We start from the raw sequence: 20477 nt of genomic DNA, 5'->3' as shown, positions 1-20477 counted from the left end.
CAAAGCGGTGTACAGAGATGGACTCGGTGATGTTGTTCAAGGTCTATTTAGAAAGACAGCCCCAAAAACAATACCGATTGTAAAACAATTAGGGATGAAGGCTATTGAGACTGTTCGTGATAAAGGCATTTGGTGCTGTTGGAACCGCCGCTGGAATGGCATTAAAGAAAGCAACAGGACTGGGATATAAAAATGGGAAGTGGTATAAAATTACCAGGAACCCATTGTCGGCAAGAAAAGGTTTGAGATTTCCAGGAACACTTCGCTAATTCTGCCTTTGTCAAATACTGATTTACTTTGTGCTGCTAAAAAAATTAGATATAAAAAATTTCAGAGGTGTTTTTATGCGTGATCAATTACCAAAACAACCGCATGATACTGAGACGGGAATTATAAATCTTGATAATTCTGGTCCAGGAACTCACTAGGTTGCATACGCATTGGATCTTCGTGGTTCTATTTATTTTGATTCATACGGGCTTCCTCTGCCAATAGAATTGTTAAAATTCCCCAGAAACATTCCACTTTGGTATTCATGATTGCCAACACAAACACTAACTGATCCACCAATATGTGGTCGTGAAGTAATTAATGTGCTCAGTGCTATATCAAAATCAGCATTACCACCTCATAAGGTAGTGCATGATTATACAAGTAATAGCGTCGTTTTAAACAGATCTTAAAGTATAATGGTTGATATTTAGGAAAGATCTTCTCTTAGTGGTACCACTAAGGGCAAGAAAAAAGATGATATTGATCTGTCAAATTACGCGACTAAAGATGAACCTCTCTGGAGTTGACCAAGATAAAGTTGCTATTTTTCAGGATAAACACTGTGATTTAAAGACGAGTAATATCAAATGAAAAGACATAGTTCGTAGAGTTCTCGGTGCTACTACGGATAATAGTCCAGTATTTACCAATGACGGTAAAATCAGAGACTCGAGTGTATCAATCGCAACTATTAGAACTGAAATTTAAAAAAGTGTTGCTAATCGTTTACGGAACAATAAGATAGTTGTTTTAAGAGACCCAACATCTGATGAGGATGCTGCAAAAAAAAAATATGTAGACACAGTATATACTAAATTATCCACGCTACGAACTGAGTGTGAAGTTGACGTAAATATGTTTTTAAATACTCGTAGAAATTTTCAAAAACGTAATAAAATCGCCGATGATTTCTTTGCACCCCGTTGACTGCTGACGTAAAACGCGTTGATATTAATACAAAACTTGGTAATATTAACACAGCTATATCAGATATTGAAACGAATAGAAAAAAACTAGAAGATGTTATAAGTGGGATTCCTGGTGTAGTTAAAAAATTTGAAAACCCCGGAAAGAACGACCGACCCACGGGACGCTACTGGTAAGCTTTCTCACATACCCTCATTGTCTGAACCTGAGACTCGAACCCACGCAGATAGAGGTGAGATGACAATGATCCGTAACGGTGAGCCACTCGGGGACCCCAATATCATTGTAATGTTTTTACCTTAATTGTGAAAATGACACTTTAAGTTTACGTTAACATGGATCGTCAGCTCTACGGGTTTTGCATAAAAAAAAATATGCGATACCATACACATTGAACATTCCGTGTTGGAAAATGATATTGTCTGTGTAAAATGTTCTATTTATTCGGAAGGACGCTTGTTCATTGGTTTATAGTTTGTAAGAAAAGCATAATCTACTTTTAAACGTCAATACTAATTCAACTTTGGTTGGGACTATTTTTTTACACACAACAAACGAAAGGTGCAACGTCCGTCATAATGAACTAAATTATTCGTTCTTCTTTCCATCTAAATAATTTCCACTGGAAAAAAATGTGATAAAAAAGAGTCTCAAATAGACAATGATCAAGGCTCGCAAAAGCTGGATATTAACGAATTTCATAAATGAAATATTAGATCATTACCTATTTGAGATCTTCTATATATACAAATGACGTGCACCTAATCAAAAGACATACATTGACGTTATATTGAACCAATACTGAAAGTTGCATACACGTCCATAAATCACATGTATGACTTCATCTATGCAAATCAGAATATCATTTAATACTTGATTTACATATTTTGTATTACTAAGAAAAGGAAAATGATTATCGGCATCATTTTTTGTCTTCACCTCATAAAGAAAAACATGTTTCTTGATGGAAACAAAATCAGTTTGACATCTTTGTTTGCAAATTATGACTTCCTTCTTTTGTTGTACTCTATCTTTCCCTCTTCTGAGAACATCTTCCATAAATTTTCTACATTTGTCATCCTCTTTACTAGGCTCTTGAGATCTATCCTGTCTTGTGTGTTTTACAACAGACGCTACAGTGGGTTCTCTTTCCTTGACTCTTTTTCATACATTGCATCAAATCCATCTAGATGATGATGGTTCTGGACCTAATATTGGTTAAAGACATATTCGTTTCGTATTCAATATTTGTTTTTTCTTAAGTCTTCGTCGTAAATTTCCTCGAACCCCTTTAGATGCTGGACCCTGACAATGGTGAAAGAATACTCGTTTCGTATTCAGTGGGTTTTCTTTCCTTGACTTTTCTTCATAATTTTCCTTGAATTCCTCTCTAGATGCTGATGATTCTGGACCCTAAGATTGGTGAAATACATATTCGTTTCGTATTACTTTTTACAGTATTCTGCCTCTCTCTTCTTTTCTTCTTTTTCTTTCTTTCCAGTAATCGACATTTCTTGATACCAATAACAGTTTGTATTGACAGTTTCATCTATCTGCGTCTTTGCAGCTTTCTTATTGGACAAGTTTTTCTCTATTTGTATCAATGCTTGTTCATTTGTCTTCTTTTTCTCCATATGCGCCCATTTATCTTTCTTATTTTCTGAATTTCTATCTGTCATTATCTCTGTTGTTCGTGTATGCGTCGCATCTATTTCTACATCTTCATAACCCGATTTGAAAAATGTCTCGTTGAGTTCATTACAGGTCAAGAATAGTAGACCAGGCTGCTATAATCATCGTCTTTCTTGCCAGATGATTCTAGAAGCATCGCTACTTAAGGGTGTAAGATCTGCAAAACTTCCTTCTCGGGTAAAATTGTACGGATTTTTGGAGGCTTTGAGATGTGACCTTTCATCCAACGAGATCTCGCTTTTAAAATGTGTACGCGGCTTATATCCTTTAGGCTGCTTCTCGAGTTATTTTCTCCTTTGCTCTCTGATTCCACAAAGGATACAATAATATGGAATCCACTCCAGTGCTGCATGACTTCTTATAACTTCCCTTATGGGGCCCGCTCTGTCGCCCTGGTAATTGCATATGTTGCACTGATATACAAGTCTCCTGTCAAGTGCTTGCCTGTAATGAGAATTAGAAGCTTATTAGTTTCCAAATGCGTTGTTTTCATTTCATATTTTCATGTAAGGGTATCTATGCAGCTACTCTCACATAAGTAACCATTAATGTACTTTGAGTATCAATAATTAAAACAACAGCTAATTGAAACACAAATATATGCTTATGTAGAAGTATGCGATTTATAGCTTTGAATTAAGAATATGTTCTTTTACTTTCAGAACCCACTTGGGCACATCAAGAAACTTGAATGGCTTGAATATGTCGTGGTGTTAAAGATTTGTTAAAGATAATGTACACTGTTGCACTCTATGCCATAGCAACGACTTATGGTCAATCCAAGGCATCTTGTGTTGTTTTGTTCTTCAGTGGGTTTCTATAATAATACAGTTTCTTTACCAACGTGTGAAGAAGACATATATCGCACTTTATCTACTCGTTATGCTTACCAAGAGGTGTGGGTAGCAATGGGATACACATATAGATTTACGACTTGAAGGTTGTAGGTAACTGGAATAATCTCGGACTCGACACTTCGAAACAATAAGTGGCTGACTATGGAAAAGACGTCGTGTGTAACGAATGAAAGAATGAGAACATGAACTTTGAATAAATTTTTTATACCACGCGAAACATTAAAAGTGTATAAAATGTTTTGTGTTCTTCGTGATTGTTTCAGAATATTTCAAACTAAGCGAAATTTATGATAGCATCTTCCGTTCTCACAGTGATCATCCAAAGCCAGATAGTCAAAGTTGGGAGGCACGATAACTTCGCCATCCATGTAATCGGCTGATTGCTGGACCAAGTGATTCAGGCAAAAATAAATTTGTCAAATGTGTGATTGAACACATATCACTTTTGCTCCACCGTCGCCTACAACGTTACGTGTGCTATTTCAAACACTAGCGATTGGCAACACTTTACTCAAAGAGAATCAATGAGAATCAATTTCCATTGTAGAAGAAATTCCTCGCGAAGACGGTGAGATCGTGTCTTCGATAACATATTAGAAGTCAAAGGAATAGTTCAGCTTTGTTTTGCACGAAAAAGACAACATCGTAATTCCAGTATTATTTATATAACCCAAAGTTTATTTCAGCAAAGTAAAGCGTATCATATACGATCAGCCTTTATGATCAATAGACAAATCTCAAGTCTAACTCTAGTTCCAACAGTTAGGAACACCCTGCATAATTACGCTTATGTCAATGGCACACAATTGTTACATGAGTATTTACTCGTCACTTTAAAACCTAACAATCTCGATTATTTGAGATTTCGTACAAATTTGTTTTACAATGTGTACCCTGATTCAATACTCAAACCAAAACACGCATCATCTTGAAACCAGGTAGAAGCTGATTTCTAGATGGTGTCATTATATGTTCCCATTAACGATGAGATACAAACGCAAAATCTAAAGAAGTAAAACCTAAATCTAAAAGAAAAACCAAAAAGAAGAGATTGCCAGTGATTGCTCGTTTATGAAATCATATCCAGGCGAAAGATCGTCTCTAATCAAGCAAAATATACATGCCATTAAGAAACATAGGCCTTCTGTATCAAAATCAATCGTCACAAGTCTTCTTGTATTCATTTTGTACCCCCTTTCCAGCAACAATTGAACTTCTTGATAATATAATTCTTGGTCGCATCTCTTCTGGTTAAGACTGGTATATCAGCTCACTCAGCACAGTGACCTCTGAACTAAAATTTTTGATACCTTAGAGAGGATCAAAGCTGAAAAACATTTTCTTATAAATTGTGTATTCTCTTTTATAAGTTAAGAGATGCATTCTTTTACAAGAAGTAACTCATTATTATCATCAGTTCTTGGAATTAATTGTAGTTGCAAATATCAAGCTATTGGACACTTTGGGACATTTTCTAAATGTTAAAAAATGGAAAATGCTGCATAATAGCTGAGAACCTATTAAATAAATCCACTTTATGTATGCACGTAGTGCCTTATCGACTAACTTTCGATTCAAGTATATGCAAATGAAATTAATGACATCATTTACGGGCACACGAGCGTGTATGTGCGCTTGTTGACTTGGTTTCAAAATAATATAGCTTTGTTATTGCATTTAAATTTATGATCAGTAATGAAAGTGTTAGATGCTTACCTCCTTGAAATATATTTGTGAGGTTTGCAAATGGGACGATATTTTTAAAGTTAATATTAAATTTTTGCTTGTGCGTCAGCGTATGATATCCTCCGATTCACTGACCAAGCACGGTGCGGAGTGCTGACTTTGCCTTTGCGTAGTTCCGCGCATGCGTACAGTGCCTAACAACAAAACAACACATTTGGATGCAAGGCCGGATGTTTTCGGCAGCTTTAAAGAAGCGACTTGGTTTTGTATGCGTACACGGCACCATATTTTTTGTACGAGTGTGTATTTCGAATGACATATTTTGAGTTTTTAATAATTCTATACTTGGACTGAAGCTGAGAGATTAGAAAAGGTACCCGATCATAAAGCATCTATTGGGAAAGGGGGGGGGGGGAGAAGGGGACTGGATGTTCGTTTCATTCACTGCACATGCAAATTATGAAAGCAAATTTATAAATGAAAGAGGTTTTATAACATGACATCAATGCGTTAATTTATAAATGTAAATTAAGAAACTTCTTAATGTAATATGTAGTATAGTTCTTTCAATTCGTTCATTAGTCAGGACTGTGTCAAATTGCTAAAATATTTCTTGAGTCTGCACAGAAAATTAAAAACGTATTTACCAAAAGCTGAACTGTCTCAGGCAGCAGTGCCTGGTGTAAAATACTGCACGTATGCAACAGTTTGTTTATTGTTAAAATTTTCATGACAATTGACTTAGTTAAATATAAATAAGACACAGTCTGTGTAATAAGTACCATTGTTTTTATTCTGTGCTTTTTGAGAACAAACAGGGATACTGTGATCCTGCCCATCCATTCATGTGGGCATTTATGCTTTTGTGTGTGGTCATCTTGTAGTTTAACCCTGAATCACCACAGAAGCTTTAAACTTTAAACCTTGGGTTAAGATTAATATGTAGATGTTCATAACAGTATCAATACAGCCCAAATGGGATAAGAGGCAGAGCTTCCTTTTCAATAAATTCAAATAACTTCCAAATTATGCGGCTAACATATGAGAATTGGTTTGATTATTGACTCAATATAATGTGTTACATGTGGTTAAATTGGCCCCATAGATCATGCCTCTTGGGTTATACAGTTGTGGTTTCTAGGTTGTAACATATAAACTATAGAATTCCTCACCACCAAAGATACCCATTACCTACTGGGCATGGAAAGACGTTTCAGCTGTGTGACCAATACTAACCCCAGACTATATCTGCCTCAAGGGACTTGACCTTAAGGAAAAATAATTTTTGAGCTGGGTGAAACAGTGTTGAGGATCACATGTATATGTTTTTCGTAGACATTCGGGTTTTCTTTTCTTCGTAGACATTAATGTGATGATTAAAAGAGGGATGGATGATTGCCAGTCTTGGAAGGTTAACCAAAATGGATTCCACAATATGTGCAGGAAATGCTTTATCTTGTATTGTATCTGATAACAAAATGCTGTTTGCTGATATATATATATATACACACACACACACACACACACACATTGGCAGGAATTATTTGTAGTTCAGTTTTGGTTTCAAGTTAGTGAATATATGTTATTTTCCTAACTATTTAAATATGGTTTTGTTTGCATTTTCTGTGGTTTTAAGCAGAATTACCTTTTCACCAACAACTGTCACTATACAGTTCATTTAGTTTGTTTAATATAGAAATGCTGTTAATTTTAAGTTGAAAATAGTTTCAAATGCTCTATATTTTTTAATTTAATTTTCCTGTTTTGGATAAAGTTTCAACCTGACAGGCATTGATTCCATTACTTTAACCACACTTCACTGTGGTCTGATCACAATTATCATACTAGGTCACAATTAGACATATTTATATTCAGTTAAAGTTATATCTGTACAATCACTTTTGACCTCCTGAATAAAATATGATTATGTGGCATTCATATACATTTTAATATCTTTTTATGTAATGTAAATTGCTCCTGTATTTTCATTCCAAAATTTTCTAATTTTAATTTATTCTACATTCAGATTTCATTTTGAAAAAGGAGAACTCAGTCACAGTTATGCATGCAGTTTGAATAGAATTGTAATTATGGTAAAATGCTTCATTTAGAGTTTAAAGATCATTAAAATTGAAATTCTACAAATTTTAATGAAATGTAATGATGACATTGTAAACGTCATAATGTAATTTAGTACAGTATTAGGTAACCAAAATGGTTTTATTAATCAACCAAAAAGCTTACACTTCACAAATTTAATGCAAAATTTTTATTGCGAATTATTCAAATTGTGTCTGCCAATATTTTTTATTATATCATACTTAAACTTTCATAAATATGTATTGTGTTTTCCATTGGTTGCATCAGGCATGTTAAACAGTTCCATTAGTTCGATCAAGTGAATTGAACAGTTATACTGTTGTGATCAATGGTGTCAAACAGAATAGCATTTGTTAGATAAGTGTGTTAAACTTGTAGATGCAGTATATTAAACAGAGTTATATTACTATAATAATGTGTATTACATAATTCTGAGAAAATGGACAGAGTGTAATTCCAGACACTGTGTGCCTTTTAATTTGTCTTGCTTGCTTGAAACACTATGAGAATATTGATGTCTAGGTTCACATGTGGCAGAAAGCTAGTAAATATAATTTATTTTTACTCCAAACACTCAATCCACCTATATAAGTCAGTGGAAAAATATATGTAAATCTAAGGAAAGATCATAAAGATCCCAAATAAATAATGTTACATGTTTAGGCTCTAAGAAACAGTAAGAAAAGAAAGAATGAAAACAACAAGTTTTGAAAAATTTATCAAACAATGTAAAACATGAAAAAACAAGAACTTAAGAAATAATCCACGAATTAAATTTTACAAGTCCTAGTAATGAAATGTTCTAATGAATTAAAGTTCAAGTCCCAATGAAGAATCCAAGATGGAAGGTGATGACATATACTGTAGTCAGTATAGCGCTGATGTTTTTACAGTTCTTTGTGAACCACAGAATATATTATTTCAGTGTTTGAATTCCGAATAAAATTTAAAGAAATGTCTTTGCCCAAGAATTCTGTATGAGCAGTCAAATATTTCCAGGAAAAAGATTTAATCTTTTAGAATCCAAATAATTTGAATAAAAATTAAAATGTAACTCCAAACTGGTCACAACAAAAGGAACACCTTGACATCCCAGTGTTTAGAAGCCAGATCGAGAAATATCTCTCTAAACATCACTTTTAAATCTAACTACTGCGCAATTTCAGAAAACTCTGAATTGCAAAATAGAGGCTACTTACATCTAAAATCATGACCTTGATAAAAACCAATTGTTTTACTCTGAAAATAAAATACAAATAGAAAGTTATTTACTTGTCTCAGTGATTTCTGAATCAAGGTTGGGAACTAAGTTCAAAACTAGAAACAGTGTTTCTATTATTAGGTGTTTATGAAAAGAATCAGGTCAAACTGAATTTTCTGGAAAATATCAAATTCCTAGTAAACAAATTTACATTACTTTGACATGTAATGAAATCAGAAATAAAAAGATTTTAAAATTTACAAACAATTAAATTAAATCAAATATAATTTAATCAAATATACATAACAATAAATAAAGTTGAATCAAGCAAAGATTAATTTTGTTCTCACATAACAAGGTTCATGCTAAAAGGTGAAGTGGGTGACTAAGTTGCCTAAAAAATTAAACTTCGCCTTTTCTGTTAAAAAGCAAAAACTACTTTGATGCCTGTGATTTTTCAACAGTACATTGAGTGACCATAGTTTATAATTTTTTAGATGCTCCCTTGAGTTAGCCAGGTAGTTCCAGTGTTGTATTGCAGCCCAAGGCAAAATGTATTGCATGCATCCATTAGCTGGTGTTGATATCAATTGTGCTGACAATGAAACTCAGGCATATTCACATTCATGTATTTTAATTGCTGACTGACCAAAAATCCTATCCTGAACAAGTTATTATTGTTCAGTTTCTGCAAATTATCTTGTGATGATGAAAACTCACCAACTTTTGTTTCAAAACTTAAACATCTATATGCATTAAATAACAATTTGTGTTTTAAACAAAAAAATATGATTAATTTTTGGGGTGATTTTAACTGCTTGTTTGTATTATTTTATTCATAAAATCAGTTTGAAACCATAAATAAAAGCAATTGTCTGAATATTATGTGATGGAAAATTCAACATAAAATATAATTATGTAGGTCAGAAATGTATGGGACAATGCTACAGTTGGAATTCAAGATGTGCTGTAAGATCAAGTTTGTAATTTGACTGTGAAAATACATTGTGATGAAAGCAACGAAGCAAATAATATCTAATAAATGATGTTACTACAAATACGTAGACAAAGACTAAAGTTTAAAATTTGTAATCCTATCAGTGGACTGTAAAAGTGAGTGGCTGTATTAAGAAAGTCCCTCTTTCTAAAAATTGTTGCATCCACATGTCATGAATAGCATCATATTTGTTGTTGTCGATTCAGTTAGAAAGAAGGGTCTAGTTTCATCCTTTAGTTTGCCATCAATCAGTAGTCACAGTATGGTTTTATCAGCAAATTAAAACAAACACTTCGTTGTGAAGGCTCATGTGTATGCTATAGGGGCTGTTTCAAACTGTAGTTTAGAAATCTTCTTGACTGCTATTTTGTAGTGAAGTTTTAGAAAGTAAACAAAAATAACGCTTAAGTGATAGTTGATTAAGCAATTTTACCAAATTGCAATTACTATACCGTAATTTAGTTATTCCTATCAGTTAATATTAAATACAATGTTTAGTTTCTGCTGTGCTATCTTAAATCCATATGGCTAAATACATTACATATGAACATTTATACATCTACAGACTTGTGTTAAATACAACGTACAACATTTCCTACTAGGAAAAAAATTATGCATATTGAGAAATAGGGGATAGTTCAAATAAGAGAGCCAAAGCGCATGCATGTGCATGCATGCACACACACATACACACACACACACACACACTTCTTAATTTGCTCTCACTTCTCCCTGTTCAGCTGTCACTTCTCCATATTCTGCCCTAAGTTTTCTTTTTCTACATTGATATAATAGAAATACATAAATACTATTTCTAGGCAGAGCACAAGTGAAACATGTACAGTCGTGACAACAGTGGCTACAGTGCCATCAGCCATCAGAGCCGGGGATCCATAGCTCGCAGCAATGAGCCAAAGCAAACCAAGAAAAACAAGAGGGTCCAGGTGTGGGCCAGGGTCAGACCCACAGCATACTTTGCACATGACATGATTGAACTTCTACCAGATGGAAAGGTAGGTTGTTTTTTTTACATATAAATATATGTGACCATACCAGATGAATTAGTTATCTTTTAAGGTTGAAAGCAGCTTCCCATCAACCTCATTTGGCACTTGAATTGCAAAAGTAGTCACCAGATTTGACCCCATTGTCTACCAGTGTTTTATTAAAATATTTCCCACTTTCAATCTGTTACTTGTCTTGTCTAAATAATAATGGATCTGATGGTAAATCATGTATTTCTGCAAGTTTCTTCCTTCACTAATTGAATCTATTTTTGTAATCAATTCTGCTTCAGAAATACATTAAACTACTAGTCATCAACAATTCTAAACTTACACTCCATGGACAACTGAACATTTCACTCACCAAATTAGTAACCCAATTGATTGAAATAAAAAGCCATCTGAAAATTGGTACCAACATTGATCAAGGATATTGTGTATGCTTCTTTAAAATTCCTGTAAAAATTGCCTCATAACTTAATTTACTTCATAATGAAAATTTTCCTTGTTGAGTGACAAAGTATGCAAGAAAAACAACTTTAGAAGTGGTATAAAATATGTTAATAAGTGTTCTTATTTTTACTCAATTATGATCATATATCTTAAGGAACATAAGTATCAGTGACATTTCCTCCACATGGGGAAATGTAGAACCAACCTATATTCCTCCATCTGCAAAATATTAATGATCGTGATCATCCTGTGAAAACTTGGGCATCGGGATCTGTTTAAATTTCAAAGTTGAGAAATACTAGGACTGCATAAACTCCATGACTGCTGCTGTCAAAACATTTGGCAAATACCGAACTTAATAACCAGTAAGAATCAACATGTTTTGGTGTCAGTAAAATGCATTGTTTTAACACGTGAGGATATTGAAACCACAAAGTTTGACTGCTACAGACTTATCGTTTCAGAGTGTATTGGCACAGCTGTGATGCTGAATGACCTGATTTGAATCTTGAGACTGACCATGCTTTAGAATGACCTGGTTTGTTTCTTGAGACTGACCATGCTGTAGAATGACCTTGTCTGAATCTTGAGACTGACCATGCTTTAGAATGACCTGATTTGTTTCTTGAGACTGACCATGCTTTAGAATGACCTGGTTTGTTTCTTGAGACTGACCATGCTGTAGAATGACCTTGTCTAAATCTTGAGACTGACCATGCTTTAGAATGACCTGATTTGTTTCTTGAGACTGACCATGCTGTAGAATGACCTGGTTTGTTTCTTGAGACTGACCATGCTGTAGAATGACCTTGTCTGAATCTTGAGACTGACCATGCTTTCCTCCTTTCTTGTTACTTAAACAAGAGAACACTTGTTCATCTTATCAATTGTCCAAGACAAAAGTGAAATTTTACATTTTTCAAAAACAAAATTACATGCACTCATGCTTGCACATATATACTGTCCTTAATATTCAGGGAGCACTGACATGAGATATTTAAACAGGTAACCTCTGTCCTCTTAAGAAAAGTATCATACATTTATAATTGACCATTAATTTAGAATCTTCATATGGGGTTTCAGTTTGTAATAACTGTAATGTATTTACAATTGTATTTAACATGTAAATGCCTTTGAAGCATGTTGTAGTGTTTCATCATTCCTCCATGATGTCCTCAGCAAATCTTGATTCCAGCTTATTATTACAATGTTTTCAGAGTATAAACATTCACATGAAGCGAGATGCCCGTAAAGGTGTTGTGAACAACCAGATCTTGGATTGGTCCTTTAGGATGGATGGAATTTTCCATAACTCCAGTCAGGATCAGGTTTTTGAGACTGTCTCATCTGATATTGTCACTTCAGCTCTAGATGGGTACAATGGTAAATTGCCTTTCGTACTTGACTATTATAAGGCTGCGTATTGACCAGCTTTGCTGGTGGTGTTATTTTAGTCGACTATAATGGGTGCTTGATTTGAATGTGAGAGGTGCATGGGTTAATTCTCAACTGCAGAAAACTTTCTCCATTTATTTTTACTTTATTATGTTTTTCTTGATAATTATTACCAAGCACCACACTTTGCAAAATTGTTGAGCGCATAACTCATAACTCAGACTTAACACCCAATTCTAATAACATAATACACTCTGAGCATTTGTATGTTTTTGAAATTCATGGCCGGATTAACTTCACAAAATCTTAAAATTCCTGTGATTCTATCCTACTGCTTAATAAAGAATTTGAAAAAGATATTATTTTGTGCTTCAAGCTATGCTTTGTTTTCAATGTCACTACTGTTATACAGATTAAGAGCTAGTGGATCTAGCAGTTGCTTGTACGTGGTTTTAAAATCATAAGATACATGTAGGCACATTCAGTGCTAGTTAGTAGCAAACCTCCTTTCCATATATGCCAATCCTAATTACCCTTATAATAACCAAATGCAAGAGCATTTACTTAAGCAATCATGTCCTTTATAAAGTTGCAAAATTTACAGAAGAAATTATTTTGGACTCCAACATTAATTTTGGTTTAAAAAAAAAGTTTTTCAAGAAATGTTTGTTCCTGAAGACTAGATCATCATTTTTCATATAACTTTGGCTCCTTATTTTTATCAATTTTCGTGTGTTTTTTTTTTTCTATCATTATTATCATCAACACTACAGAGATTGAAAAACTCCAGTTGTCACTTTTCTTTCTTCACTTTTATTCTTGAAAGAAATTAACATTTTAATGTCATTATTATTCATCACTCAAATGCAGAAAGTTCTAACTTGCCATTTATTGTTGGATGAGTAAATTTTTAACTCCATATTAATAGCAGACTTTGTACACGCCTACTACTATTGTGAAATCTGATATAAAAACTAGTGTTGAATGTTGAGATCATGATTACAGGTTTCCAGCAACATTTTGCCCTTTGTCTCTCAAGTCATGATTCCTGTGCACTCTCTTGTCAAGGGCCCCGAGTGGCCCAGTGGTCTAAAACGCTCTCCGTTATGGATCATTGCCATCTCACCTCTATCTGTGTGGGTTCGAGTCTCGGATTCGGCCAATGTGGGTATGTGAGAAAGCTTGCCAGTAGCTTCTTGTGGGTGGGTGGTTCTTTCCGGGGTTTTCCCGGGTTCTTCCTCCACCATTAATACTGGCCGTCATGTATAGCCCATCATGTGCTGAAAAATGGCGTTAAACCCTACAACAACAACACTCTCTGTCCATGCTTCATCATCATCAAAACATGAACCATATGCTTATCCCTTAGTCCACATCCATCCATGTCCATGTTGGACCTGGCAGTGGCCAGAGTTTTCAAAGGCAATATAAAACTGAAGGATTGAAATTAATAAACTGAAAATAATATCTTTGACAATCAAAACATTGAATGTTTTGGGTAATTTACTGAGCTGCAATGTAACATTTTTTATGTCTATTAGTGTAACATATTTTTGAGGTTGTTGGCATGCCTATAGTGAAGACGATTTAATTTATTATGAGGTTGAATTAATGACAAATGGACTAAATCTATCAAAATACACAATTTGTCATTCAATCAGTGAATTATTAATTTGAAATGAAAAGTCATTTAAAAATTATCAGAATTATTTTAACAAATGCTGGTGGATAATGAGTGAATACTAAAGTTAAATGAGAGCATGATCTGACACAGAAAATTCCATCGTGCAGCTCATTTCAGGTTAATCAGATATTCCCGCATGTTAATGTTTTTATGATTTACTTGAACATGGCAGAAAAGTTGGCTTTTTTTACAACTTATAAGTGTCCAAGGAAAAGTAATTGTATAATGCAATCAACAAAGCAGATAAGATCACTATTTGTGCATTGATTATTATCTACCATTTTCTTTTTTCTCATAAAATATTGTGCATCTCTCAAATTGGAAGATGGGGGGACACTGTGTCTACTATGTCTACTTCCCAAGGGATCCTAAGCTACATCAGAAAAGAAAAGTGGGATGATCAGGTCACAATTCAGTCAGTAGTTTATTACCATGGGTCACTTGAAGGAGGCTGACAGCCGACACTAAAGTCAGTTTTGGAACTGACTACCAATGCTAACTTAACCATGTGCCTCCTGGATGACCCTTTTCTGAAATTTATCATACATGACAAACTCCACTTTGATATGTGAAATAGAGTTGGCCTCTCTGTTGACAAGAGTATACTGGTTTTTAGTGTGGTTTTTTGTCTCCAGATTACTCCTTCCCTATTGATGTTCCATACTGAGTATCATGATCCATAGTTGTCTCCCTTAATTGCACCAATCCAGTGAGTTTACACTTATTCACAGTCAATGTCCCCTGAGTAGTGACAAATTGTATATTAACATAAGAAACAAAATTAATGTAAGCAACAAAAAGAGATTTGGAATTAAACTGATGCATGCTGCTGATTCTTCTGACGTTAAAATCCAACAAGTGATGACATCGGAAGCAATTTTAACATTTCATTCAGTGTCAGAATGCTTTCAGATCTATCCTGTTACTACTTGACTAATGCAATTCTTATGGCTTTTTATTTATTAATTTGCACAAAAATATCTTGGGAATGTACTTTTATGTACATAACACCACCAGCTACAGTGAACCTCATAAATGGATTTTCCCTTTAGCCCCAACCAAACCATCCCATTCTGCAGCTGAAAACTTTAATCTGTTCCTAATATTTGTTTGATGGGTAGTTGAAATTTGTTAAAAGAAACAAGCAGTGAACAAGGTTTCACAGAAGTATGGAATAGTGTAACTTTTACTGTTTGGAAATTTGTAGGTGGATAAGAAATTTATCTGTGCCTTTCACATGCTATGTATTGACTGGAAACTGAAGTTTCATTAAATAACATATAAGATTCATTAAATAACATATAAGATTCATTAAATAACATATAACATTCATTAAATAACATATTGTTTTACATGTAAGCTAAGTGTTCTTCAGAACATATCTTATTGCATATTATTCTGATAATTGGTAATAACGTTGAAAAGCACTGTGCAACAAGCTGGTCTCTTTAGTGACCTACCAGTCCTTTTCATTCCTGTTTCTTTTTCTTCCAGGAGCCCTATTTCTTTCTGACTTATTTTGTTGCTTTCTGCCACAGGTACCGTTCTTTGCTATGGGCAGACAGGTGCTGGTAAAACCTTTACCATGACTGGTGCTACAGAAAACTACCGCCACCGGGGTATTATACCTCGGTCCATCACACAGCTTTTTAGGGAAATTGAGGAGCGACCAGAATTTGGAATTACTGTCAGGTACTGCTGACTTAGTTTGTTCATAAGTTAGAGTGCGGGGATGTGTTGGTGTGTACATGTACACATGCATTTGTGTATGGTATGCATAAATGCACACATGTATATAGCATATGTATGCATGTGTGGGTTTTGACAAACTAGATAGTGATTTTTTTTCTCTCACTTTTTACCATAGGAAAGTTCTGATAACATTCACAAGATACTGTCAGGACAATATTGGTTTGTGCTGAATGGCTTATTAAATGAAAAGAAAAACAACCCCAAATAATTGGGTCCAAGTTTCCCTGACATTTTTAAAATGTTCTCCTCACAAAAATCAAAATTTTACTTTTATTGCATTTGATACTATTGGAAAATATTTGTATTTCAGAGGTAGAAATAATTGAAAGTTTGAAAATGGAACTTTTAACTTTATGTCTTGTAACTCTGATGTGAATTGTTTTTTGAATGCCAAGAATTTCCTTAATTTTATAGAATGAAATTAGCATACTGTATTGCCATTAGACTTTAAATGTAAATAGGGAAATTAATGCACTGTGTTACCATTAGACTTTGAATGTAAATAGGAAATTAATGCACTGTATTACCATTAGACTTTAAATGTAAATAGGGAAATTAATGCACTGTATTACCATTAGACTTTAAATGTAAATAGGAAATTAATGCACTGTGTTACCATTAGACTTTGAATGTAAATAGGAAATTAATGCACTGTATTACCATTAGACTTTAAATGTAAATAGGGAAATTAATGCACTGTATTACCATTAGACTTTAAATGTAAATAGGGAAATTAATGCACTGTGTTACCATTAGACTTTGAATGTAAATAGGGAAATTAATGCACTGTGTTACCATTAGACTTTGAATGTAAATAGGGAAATTAATGCACTGTGTTACCATTAGACTTTGAATGTAAATAGGAACATTAAAGTGTTGCATTACCATCAAACTTAGAATGTAAATAGGGAAATTAATGCACTGTGTTACCATTAGGCTTTGAATGTAAATAGGAACATTAAAGTGCTGTATTACCATCAAACTTAGAATGTAAATAGGAAATTAATGCACTGTATTACCATTAGGCTTTGAATGTAAATAGGAAAATTAAAGTGCTGTATTACCATCAAACTTAGAATGTAAATAGGGAAATTAATGCACTGTGTTACCATTAGGCTTTGAATGTAAATAGGAACATTAAAGTGCTGTATTACCATCAAACTTAGAATGTAAATAGGGAAATTAATGCACTGTGTTACCATTAGGCTTTGAATGTAAATAGGAACATTAAAGTGCTGTATTACCATCAAACTTAGAATGTAAATAGGAAATTAATGCACTGTATTACCATTAGGCTTTGAATGTAAATAGGAAAATTAAAGTGCTGTATTACCATCAAACTTAGAATGTAAATAGGGAAATTAATGCACTGTGTTACCATTAGACTTTGAATGTAAGTAGGGAAATTAATGCACTGTGTTACCATTAGGCTTTGAATGTAAATAGGAACATTAAAGTGCTGTATTACCATCAAACTTAGAATGTAAATAGGGAAATTAATGCACTGTGTTACCATTAGACTTTGAATGTAAATAGGGAAATTAATGCACTGTGTTACCATTAGACTTTGAATGTAAGTAGGGAAATTAATGCACTGTATTACCATTAGGCTTTGAATGTAAATAGGGATATTAATGCACTTTATGTATATAATAAAATACAGAAAATTAACATTCTATAACTAATGTAGGAACCATAGGATAGGTGTTGGTGGATTATATAATTAAGGTTGGAACCATAGGATAGGTGTTGGTGGATTATATAATTAAGGTAGGAGCCATAGGATAGGTGTTGGTGGATTATATAATTAAGGTAGGAACCATAGGATAGGTGTTGATGGATTTTATAATCAATGTAGGAACCATAGGATAGGTGTTGGTGGATTTTATAATTAAGGTAGGAACCATAGGATAGGTGTTGATGGATTATATAATTAAGGTAGGAACCATGGGATAGGTGTTGATGGATTTTATAACCAATGTAGGAACCATGGGATAGGTGTTGGTGGATTTTACAATTAATGTAGGAACTATGGGATAGGTGTTGATGGATTTTATAATTAAGGTAGTAACCATGGGATAGGTGTTGATGGATTTTATGCTCAATGTAGGAACCATAGGATAGATGTTGATGGATTTTATAATTAATGTAGGAACCATAGGATAGGTGTTGATGGATTTTATAATTAATGTAGGAACCATGGGATAGATGTTGATGGATTTTTTAATTAATGTAGGTACCATAGGATAGGTGTTGATGGATTTTATAATTAATGTAGGAACCATGGGATAGATGTTGATGGATTTTATAATTAATGTAGGAAACATGGAATAGGTGTTGATGGATTTTATAATTAATGTAGGAACCATTGGATAGGTGTTGATGGATTTTATTATCACTGTAGGAACCATGGGATAGATGTTGATGGATTTTATAATTAATGTAGGAACCATGAGATAGGTGTTGGTGGATTCTATAATTAATGTAGGAACCATTGGATAGGTGTTGATGGATGTGGATGCTCTAGTTTCTCCATATATCATGAGTAATAAAATACAAGTTAAATTTTTAAAAATAATTGAAGTTATTGAATTGTTAGTAGTTTTGACGTTTTCAGAGGTCACACAGGGTGCTAAGTATTTGAGCCATTGATATTTGGGATATATGAGAGTTTCATTGTTCAGCATATTTAGTGTTCCTTTTTTTTGCAGGATATCATACCTGGAGATCTACAATGAGACGATGTTTGATCTCCTATCTACGTTACCTGATTCTTGGTCACAGGTTGATCAGCAAAGCATGGTCATTACAGAAAATGAAGATGGTGTATACGTGAAAGGCCTGTCATGCCACCTTGTACAGAATGAAGAGGAGGCACTCAATCTGCTTTTTGAGGTAAAGTCAGTGAGTTAGATTTGCTGATTGAGGTGTAAGCCCAGTTTATTATTTTAGCATGTTATTGCTTGAAACCAATAATTTATTACATAATGAGATTAATGGTTCATAAAAATATTTCATATTTATTATATTAAACCTTTATAACCTTTATATCATAATAAAATGACATAACAGCTGATATAATGTCAGAGTAAATAGCTACGCCGTAAAATCTAAAACTTCCACGTGCACTTTGCAGTTTTTTCAACGTTTTCACTGAAGCAGAAAATATTCATCCTGATTTAAGTTTCACTTGGAAAGGACTTCCCATTATAAACATTCTTGAGAGTCCCAGAAACTCACTTTAGACAGATTTCTTGTTCCTAATTGTAGTAATTATGACAATTTTGAGATTGAGATTTTGTCTTGAGCCATCACAAATGATGTTATTTTAGTAATGTCATTTGTGATTTGTTGATATTGAGAACTTTATATGAAACTCACACTCAGTGAATTTCATCACCAGTCGAGGAATTTCATTAGAATGCTGAAGAGTTCAGAGGACTTTAAGTTACTTAGCTAGGAAAAGCTGCTATTTATTGAATATAGTCAGCGAAAAAAATCTTAAATGGCTGCCCATTTAGTATGATTTTTCAATAAAAATTAGCAGAAAAATTTCAATGCTTTTCTTGCCAAAATAAATGTCATTTAAAAAAATTGGATTTAAGAAGCATTTTTATCACATATTTAATTAAAATAATATAAGCTTCTACAATACGTATTAAAGGTAACATGGGTTTGTTTTTTAAGGAGAGACCAACCATATTAAAAATGGTTTTGTTTTTTTCAGGGAGAGACCAACATTATTAAATATAACATGGTTTTGTTTTCTTCAGGGAGAGACTAACATTATTAAATATAACATATTTTTTTTCTTCAGGGAGAGACCAACAGAGCGATTGCAGCACATTCCTTGAATAAAATCTCATCAAGATCACACTGCATATTTACTGTTTATATTGAGGTAAGCGGAAGTTGGTTTAATTAAGACTTCTTAACATTAATTATAAAGACTCGTCTTTATTTTATGGTAAATCATCCAATACTGACATGTTTCCTTGATAATTAAGTGTGTTAGCTATTTTGTTTAGTAATGAACACAAGATACCTGAATAATATGAGTGACAAGGCAAAGACATATGTTACCAAAGGCATGTGTTACCAGACAAAACCAGATACTACATGACAGACAGATGGTACCAAACAAAGACAGATGTTACCAAAGGCATATGTTACCAGACAAACCAGATACTACATGACAGACAGATGGTACCAAACAAAGACAGATGTTACCAAAGGCATGTGTTACCAGACAACACCAGATACTACATGACAGACAGATGGTACCAAACAAAGATAGATGTTACCAAAGGCATGTGTTACCAGACAAAACCAGATACTACATGACAGACAGATGGTACCAAACAAAGACAGATGTTACCAAAGGCAGATGTTACCAGACAAAACCAGATACTACATGACAGACAGATGGTACCAAACAAAGACAGCTATTACCAAA

At 33.7% G+C, this 20477-nt stretch overlaps 1 protein-coding gene across 3 annotated transcripts in view; it reads left to right on the top strand.

Moving 5' to 3' along the window:
• The first annotated feature begins 5633 nt into the window (after window positions 1-5633).
• LOC149790582 (kinesin-like protein KIF9) overlaps window positions 5634-20477 on the top strand; it is a 63234-nt gene continuing 48390 nt past the window's right edge. For all 3 annotated transcript variants that reach the window (XM_089972674.1, XM_089972672.1, XM_089972673.1), the window contains exons 1-6: window positions 5634-5808; window positions 10552-10746; window positions 12408-12573; window positions 15808-15961; window positions 18733-18916; window positions 19839-19922. In XM_089972674.1, the coding sequence (XP_089828800.1) occupies window positions 10570-10746; window positions 12408-12573; window positions 15808-15961; window positions 18733-18916; window positions 19839-19922 (765 nt within the window). In that variant the 5' untranslated portion in view covers window positions 5634-5808; window positions 10552-10569. The remainder of the gene's footprint in view (window positions 5809-10551; window positions 10747-12407; window positions 12574-15807; window positions 15962-18732; window positions 18917-19838; window positions 19923-20477) is intronic.

This window comes from Sinohyriopsis cumingii, chromosome 10 (genome assembly GCF_028554795.1).
Source record: "Sinohyriopsis cumingii isolate HCF-2022 chromosome 10, ASM2855479v2, whole genome shotgun sequence".
NCBI classification, from domain to species: Eukaryota; Metazoa; Mollusca; class Bivalvia; order Unionida; family Unionidae; genus Sinohyriopsis; species Sinohyriopsis cumingii.
Note: the sequence above shows the minus strand (reverse complement) of the source record. Positions and strands in the feature narration are given on the sequence as shown.